This window comes from Neomonachus schauinslandi, chromosome 12 (genome assembly GCF_002201575.2).
Source record: "Neomonachus schauinslandi chromosome 12, ASM220157v2, whole genome shotgun sequence".
Taxonomy (NCBI): Eukaryota; Metazoa; Chordata; class Mammalia; order Carnivora; family Phocidae; genus Neomonachus; species Neomonachus schauinslandi.
Window position 1 is genome coordinate 91,895,237 of NC_058414.1, and position 8,322 is coordinate 91,903,558.

General features: G+C 53.4%; 1 protein-coding gene across 1 annotated transcript in view; it reads right to left on the minus strand.

Moving 5' to 3' along the window:
• PARP12 (poly(ADP-ribose) polymerase family member 12) overlaps positions 1-660 on the minus strand; it is a 38,076-nt gene extending 37,416 nt beyond the window's left edge. Inside the window, exon 1 of the mRNA XM_021692926.2 lies at positions 257-660. Coding sequence (XP_021548601.1) covers positions 257-585 — 329 coding nt within the window. The 5' untranslated portion in view covers positions 586-660. The remainder of the gene's footprint in view (positions 1-256) is intronic.
• Between the last annotated feature and the right edge of the window lie 7,662 nt (positions 661-8,322).

The following is an 8,322-nucleotide window of genomic DNA, read 5'->3' on the forward strand; positions in this document are numbered from 1 at the left end:
ACACCCCGGGTGTCCCACCGGCTACCGCACTCCAAGTCACTCTCTGCGGCTGCGGGGGGGGGGGGGGACACCGTAAACCCCGAGTCCTTCACACAGCGCCCGGTATTCAGTAGGTGCTCAATAAACGTTCGCTGACGAGAACTAAGGCGGAGAGGCCGGGCAACGGCCCCCTACTGTTGTCCCCCCACTTTAAGGGGGGGCCCAAAGCGGGCTGGGAGGGCAGGGCCCCTCGTCGGGCTCCCGGAGCGGCGCTTACCCGGCCCTCATGAACTTGCAGGCCCCGTAGACCAAGAACTTGCAGAGGTGCAGCTGCGCGCACAGCCCCACGCAGCCCGCCTTGGGGCTCTGGTGCGCGCGGCACAAGCGCAGCGCCGAGACGGCCAGCACGACGCGCTTGGCGGGCACCACGCCGCCCGCGCCCGCCCGCGTCGCCACCGCGAAGCGGCCGCGCTCCTGCAGCAGCTGCTCCAGCGCGTCGGCGCCGACGCCCTCCCGCAAGCGGCGTCGCAGCTCCTCCAGCTCCACGGCGCCCCCGGCCGCGCACAGCACCTGGGTCACCTCGCCGAGGACGGCGGCCTGGGCCATGGCCGCGGCGGCGGGGGCGTGCTGCCCGTCGGAGTGCGGCTGACCGGACGCCGGCGGCGGCCGACGCGGGCTGGGCGGGCGGCTCCCGCGGGGTGCAGACGCCAGCTGGAAACGAAAGCGAAAGCGAAAGCGCCCCGGGGCCCGAGAAAACGGAACCCGTGCCGCCTCACCACGCCCACCGGCCCGCAGCTGAGGGGGCTCGGCGCCTTCCGGCCTCAGGGCCCCCAGCTGTGCGCAGCCGCCAGGCTCCGCGGCCGGGCTCCGGGGCCCGCTCCTCCGCTCCGTCGGCGGCCGGGGCGGGGGGCGGGACGAGGCAGGGGGTGATGCGAGGACCCCGAGAGTGGGTCTCCCGCGCTTGAGAGAGAAGCAGGCACGTCCTTCGGGGCAGCGCCTCGCGGCTCTCGAAGCGCCTTCACCTAGTGGACGGGGGCGGAGACGCCCGGGCCGTGCGCAGCTCCCGCTGAAGCCCCGAGCGTTTGGAAATCGCGCGCCCGCCAGACCCCAGTACCTCTCCGCCCGCGCGCTGGCCGAGCCGGCCGGGACGCCCGCCCCCCTGGCGACCGAGTCGGGCAGCCCCGACGGCTCCCGACGACGCGGGGTGGGGAGTGCGGGGGCCATGGGCCTGGTCTCTCTCACACCCACGCGCGCGCGCGACAGCAATCACGACGCGGGTGGGGGGTGCGGGGGCCACGGGCCGGGTCTCTCTCTCTCTCACACACATACACACACACGACAGCAATCACGGCTCCCGACGACGCGGGGTGGGGAGTGCGGGGGCCATGGGCCTGGTCTCTCTCACACCCACGCGCGCGCGCGACAGCAATCACGACGCGGGGTGGGGGGTGCGGGGGCCACGGGCCGGGTCTCTCACACACACACACACATGCGCGCGCGCGACAGCAGTCACGACGCGGGGTGGGGGGTGCAGGGGCCACGGGCCGGGTCTCTCTCTCTCTCACACACATACACACACACGACAGCAATCACGGCTCCCGACGACGCGGGGTGGGGGGTGCGGGGGCCATGGGCCTGGTCACACACACACACGCGTGCGCGCGCGCGACAGCAATCACGACGCGGGGTGGGGGTGCGGGGCCCACAGGCCAGGTCTCTCTCACACACACACGCACGACGTGGGGTGGGGGGTGCAGGGGCCACGGGCCGGGTCTCTCTCTCTCTCTCTCTCACACACACACACACACACACACACACACACACACACGACAGCAATCACGGCTCCCGAAGACGCGGGGTGGGGAGTGCGGGGGCCACGGGCCGGGTCTCTCAGACACACCCACACACACACACACACACACACACACACACGACAGCAATCACGGCTCCCGACGACGCGGGGTGGGGAGTGCGGGGGCCATGGGTCTGGTCTCTCACTCACACACACACACACACACACACACACACACACACGTGCATGCGCGCGCACAACAGCAATCACGACGCGGGGTGGGGGGTGCGGGGGCCACAGGCCGGGTCTCTCTTACACACACACACGCACACACACACGACGTGGGGTGGGGGTGCGGGGGCCACGGGCCGGGTCTCACACACATAAACCCACACACACACACACGACGTGGGGTGGGGGGTGCGGGGGCCACGGGCTGAGTCTCTCACACATACACACACACACACACCATACGCAGTGGGGAGTATGGGGGCCACGGGCCGGGTCACCTCCACCTCCCCCCCCCCCCACACACACACACACACCACGCGGGGTGGAGGGTGCGGGGGCCACGGGGTGAGTCTCTCACACATACACACACACACACACACACACACACACACCATACGCAGTGGGGGGTATGGGGGCCACGGGCCGGGTCACCTCCACCTCCCCCCCACACACACACACACACGACAGCAATCACTCCGAATTGCCGGTGGGACTTCGGTGCTACTTTTCTTCTTCAGGGCTTGCAGTGAACCTCCCCTTTTAAAAGAGTCTGTCTCTCCTTCTAGAAAGCAGATCCGTTTCTCCTCTTCTCCCCTGCCAAATGGAGTGACGAAGTGTTTAAAGAGCATATGGAGCCTAGGCACACACTCGGGTTGTTGACAGAAATGTGAACTGTTAGAGCCCTTTGCAAAAGGAGTCCGGGAATAGCTATTAAAATTTGTAAATATGCATGACCTTTGACCCAGCAGTCTGTCTTCTGGGAATCTTCTAGAAGTACAAGCAACAGTAGATAGGTTATGTATGGAAGTGTTTATGTGGGGGGAGGCATGGTGCTGGGAGCAACGTGGTTGATCCTTATCCAGACTGTTACACAGCCTTAACAAGCATGACCTAGAAGGATGTCCATGATGCGTTAAGGGAAAAAAGAAAACCGTATAGAAATGTCTAAATCAATAGCATAAAGAGCATCTATGTGTGTGGGAATGTGGCTGTTTTTGAATGAGCAAGGAGAAAGCTGAGGAGAGACACACACTGTGCCAAAGTCTGCATTAACACGGGCTGTGCGGAGTATGCAGTAAGAGGTACTAGGGAAGTGGAAAAAAGATGAGGGACAGAAAGATTGTGGGGAACGAAAACAGGTATGATGTTAAAATTCTATATAATATTACCATAAAACCGTAAAAATCTGTTAAGTGTAGTAACGAACAAATGAATTAGGGGATGGGATGAGGGGCAATTTTCTCTTGGCTTTTAATTGTGGATTTTTAAAAATTGTGTAAAAAATTTTTTTTAAGATTTTATTTGAGAGATTGATAGCACAACGATGGGGGGGTGGAGGGGCAGAGGGAGAGGGAGAAGCAGGCTCCCCTGCTTCAACAACATGAGGCTCAATTCCAGGACCCCAGAATCATGACCTGAGCCCAAGGCAGATGCTCAGCCGACTGAGCCACCCAGGTGGCCCATAAAGTTGTGTGAAACTTTTTTGTTAAAAATTTAATTTTGGGGGCGCCTGGGTGGCTCAGTCGTTAAGCGTCTGCCTTTGGCTCAGGTCATGATCCCGGGGTCCTGGGATCGAGCCCCGCATCGGGCTCCCTGCTCTGCTGGAAGCCTGCTTCTCCCTCTCCCACTCCCCCTGCCTGTGTTCCCTCTCTCGCTGTGTCTCTCTCTGTCAAATAAATAAATAAAATCTTTTAAAAATAAATAAATAAATAAATAATAAAAATTTCATTTTTAATTTAAATTTAAAAATTTTAATTGTGGTTTTGATATTGAAGGGTGACATCAGTGAAAATGGCGGAGTAAGGACCTCGGAAAGTTTGCCCGTCAGTGGCAGTGTGGCCGCAGGGAAAAACTGGCAAAAATGGTCAGAATCCGTGTTTTCAGAGCTCTGGAAATTAAAGTCTAGCAGCAACTCATTTAACATTTAGTCAAGAAAAACAGCTGAATCTAAGTGAAAACATCAAGCTTTGTAGCGTTTTAACTTACCCTGGTCCTAGCCCCTCAGCTCCGTGGCAGCCTTGAAAACTAACAGCCCACACTCCTGGTACCAGTACCAGAGAGGGCAGAACGGGGCTGGAGCTTTTTCAAAACTGCATTGTTTGACCCATCTCCTGGTTCCCTGGAAGGCCCTCCTGAAAGGGCTTGTATTTATTTGTCCTCACTGGAACCAGCCCAGTCCCAATGGCTTCTCCCCAGGGGTGGTTTGGTGTTTTAATATCATGATTGGGGGACTGACACAATGGATAAGAGCTGAGGCAAACAATAGACTTCACCAAAAGTTTAAAGGAAAAGCTGAAGGATGAGATGTCCACTGGGGCTTTAAAAAGCTCCCGCATATTTCTAGGAATCTAGAAGGCTACATGCACGCCTCACTGAGTGCTTCTCCCAGAAGTCACAATAAAGGTTCTTGCCCACATTTTCCCCACTCCCTCTGCCTCCTGGCAGGTGTGCTGGCCTCCTGTTACTAGGGATCTGTGAGTATAAAAACATCTTCCTTCATAACAGACATCTTCATGTGTGCACATCTTACCATACCTGATTAAAACAAAGCCCGTTTAAAACCCAGGTCATGGAGGGTTTTAAGGTGGAAGAAGAGTTAGAGGATTCCTACTAGACATCCAAGTGGAAATGCCCAGCCTGCACTTGGATCTGTAAGTCTGGCACTTGTAGAAGGGGTCAGAATTAGGGCTGTGAACAGAGATGGTTAAACCCCCAAGACTGATGAGATCACCTGGTAGGGGTATAAAACTGAGAAGAGAAGCCCGAGGATCTGCCTCTCTGATGAAGACTGAGCTGAGGCTGAGAGGGAGCAGCCACTGAGGTCGGAGGAAAACTGGAATGAGGGAAGGATGAAAGCCAAATATTTAAATATTTCAAGAAGGAATGATCAACTACACTGAGTGCCATCAAGAGACTGAGTGAAAGAGGGTAGAGAAATGTGTTATCTATTGCTATGCAACAAACCACCCCAAAACTTAGTGGCTGAAAACAATGGTTTATTTTTCATGATTTTGTGAGTTGACTGAGATCAGTTGGGTAGTTCCGCCCTGCACAGTATAACCAGTCATTCCTGGAGCTGCATCCAGCTGGGAGCTCAGCTGCGGCCGGAACATGCAAGATAGCCCCTCATCCCCCAGGGTCTCTGTGGCTGCTTATCACTTGGTAGTCTGTCCTGAGCTTCTTCCTAGTATGGTGGGTGGCAGAATGGTAAGAACAAAATTGGAGGGGGTTGAAGCACGAATGGGCAGTGAGGACATGGAAACAGCGAATGGAGATCGTATCTGCAGGAAGTTTTGCTGTAAAGGGAAACAAGAGGTGGTGGTTAACAAGTGACCTTACTACAGGGAGGAGGGGGATGTGGAGTTAAGGAAGCTTTTTGTCCACATTTTGTTCTAAGATGAGGGAATCATAGCTAATGCACAGTTTCATTCTGTCTAACTTATCCAGTGGGGAGATTGTTGATGTTAAGTGAATCACTGGTTGGGGTAGGGAGAGGGTCAATTTGAGGACAGCATCCAAGAACCTGGCTTGGGAAACTGAAGTTGGTGAGGCCATTCACCGGCGAGCCTGCTTGCGACTGAACGTGGGATTTGGGATCTGATACAGGAAGTGTAAGGTGTCCACCAGGTGGAGTTGATCTGGAGTTGAGGAACTAAGCCTGGAGCTTGGGTTCTGTTGGTCCTGCTCTTGACCAGGCTCCTCTCTCTGACCAGGAATCTTTAGAGCCCAAAGTCTCTACTGGGCTCAGCATACTTAAACGCTCATCCGTGGCCAGGCCAGCGGTGTCGCGATCTGCCTTCCAAGATGAGCCCTGCCGAGACCCTGAGCTGTCCCCTTTCTGACCATCACACTGCCCAGGAATAAAGCAGAGCAACAGCACCCATGAAGGGTCCTGCTTCAAAGCTCTAGAAATACTGCTCTGTGGAATCAAGTAACTTTCAGCGAGCTCTTTTTCCTCTCCTTTAGATAGAAAAAAGCCTTTCATAATTAGGTACCACCCAATCAGTTTTGTAGTGTTACACATTAGTCATTACTATATAACCACTGCTGTATTTTCAGAGCAAGGCACACCTATATAAACTGATGTTTACAAAGCAAGTACAGTACAATTTAAAGTTTTAGGTTCTACGTGAGCTATCTAATCAGTTTATCTCATTAAAGAAAAATCTATTCTACCTTCTTTTTCTTGCTGTAAAGAAACTTGAAACATTCATTTTTATAATACTGTATTGGTGAGTTTCCACAGTTTTTTTATTTTATCTTCTCGTATTTATTTACCGAAAGAGAGCGAGCACGCGAGTGAACGAGTGGGGTGAGGGGCACAGGGAATGGAAGAGAGAATCTCAAGCAGACTCCACGCTAAACACAGAGCCTGACTCGGGCTCCATCCCACGACCCTGAGGTCATGACCTGAGCCAAAATCAAGAGTCAGACGCTTATCCGACTGAGCCACCCAGGCGCCCCGCCACAGCTCTTAATAGTTGAAACAGAATTCTACAGTTGTATAAGGTTCTTTTCTCATCGTTCTGCATTTTTCTTTTACCCTACCCCTTCTGTCCCCTCCCATATCATCCCACTGCTAGAGAGAGAAAGAGGGAGAGAATCATGGTAATAAGGACTGGGTTTATGTGTTCATTCAGTGTATTTTGGGTGAGGTTTGTGCTAAACTCTGGAAGGTGCCAAGGATAAAAGAACACATTGAGGATGGGAGTTCAGACAAAACAAGGAACAAGTACACACTGCAGAGTAAGAAGTGCAGAGGAGGGACAAAGAGCTCCCTGGTGACCTGCCGTGTCTGTCGCAGCCCTGCTAGGCGGCCAGTACGGCACCCCGGGAACACAAGGGCCTGATTTCTGATGGGTGTGAATAGGTACAAGAGTGTAAGTAGTGTGTTCTTGGCAAGCTAACCCATACCCTGTGGCAGAACAAATTTGTCTCTTTTAAATACAAATTTGACAAGTTGTTTGAATTGGGATAAAACCCCAAAACATGAAACCTAAGTGTGTACAAGTTCCCAGGCTCAATGCTCTCCCCACTCTCATTCCCCAGGTCACCAGCCACCACTGACTTGGTGGGCGTTATTCCAGACACAGATATACCTGTGGTAGGGCAGCTTCTAGACTGAATCATTAGGGGAAGGTCAAATACTATTCTTACTGCTGAGAATCTTTTGTCCCAGGTTTTGTCTTAAAAAATGTACGGAATTTACATGTTACTTTCTATTTGTAGGGCCTTCATTTTTTCCTTTTTCCAATTCTGGCGTAGAAGGGACTTCACAACATTTCAGAATTAGCACTTTAAAAAGTGCAAAGGGTATTTCTGGGACTGAGGGTGGGAAGAGCCCAGGAAGGGGGAATGGAGAACCTGGAAGTGAATGAAGATGAGGACATGGATGGGAAGGAGTTTTTGGGGGTGGGGGTGGTGGGCTGGAGAGAAGCCAGGCTCTGGAAGGCGGGCAGAAGGCCTGGTCTTTCTCCTTCCTTACCTGGGCTGGCCCGCTTACAGAGCTGAGGGGCAAAAAATGGCAGGAGAGGCTTCGGCGTGGGAAGGGCAGTGGCAGGAGCAGGGAGGGAGGCAGGCAGCTGCCATCTCACAGGGGCCGTGTCCCGGGCCATGGAAGCCGTGCACCGAGCACAGCCTCTACTCATGCCCTTGGTAGGTGGCTTTGGGAACTGCTGTTAGGTTCATGTATTTCCACAGGATCCCATGCCCCTTGTTTACAGCCTATTCTCCACTAGAAGGTGAAATCCTAGAAGATAAACTGTCTTTCGTGTGTGCCTGTCCCTGGGAAAACTAGACTTGAAGTTGAATGACAGAAAACTTCTGAAGAAAATATATGTCAATCCAAAATGGGCACCTACAAAGAAATGTTTAGAACCCAAACCATTCCTAAGGACCATCTATTCCTTTTATATATATATTTTTTTAAGATTTTATTTTATTTCAGAGAGAGAGTGAGAGAGCAAGCACGAGGGGGGTGGGGAGTGGGAGAGGGAGAAGCAGACTCCCTGCTGAGCAGGGAGCCCAATGTGGGACTCAATCCCAGGACCCTGGGATCATGACCTGAGCCGAAGGCAGACGCTTAACAACTGAGCCACCCAGGCGTCCCCCATCTATTCCTTTTTAACAATTGGAAGTATGTAACTAGAGAAAGACAAATTCAGGAAAAATAGGCTTTTGATTAAAGTCTCAATTTTACTTATTAGAGTGTGAACCCAGACATATTATTTACCCTCTCTAGCCTTTCATCTGTAGGATGAATGGACAATATAGCACCTACCTCGCTGGGTTAGTCTGAGGAAGAAATGAAAATCTGCCTT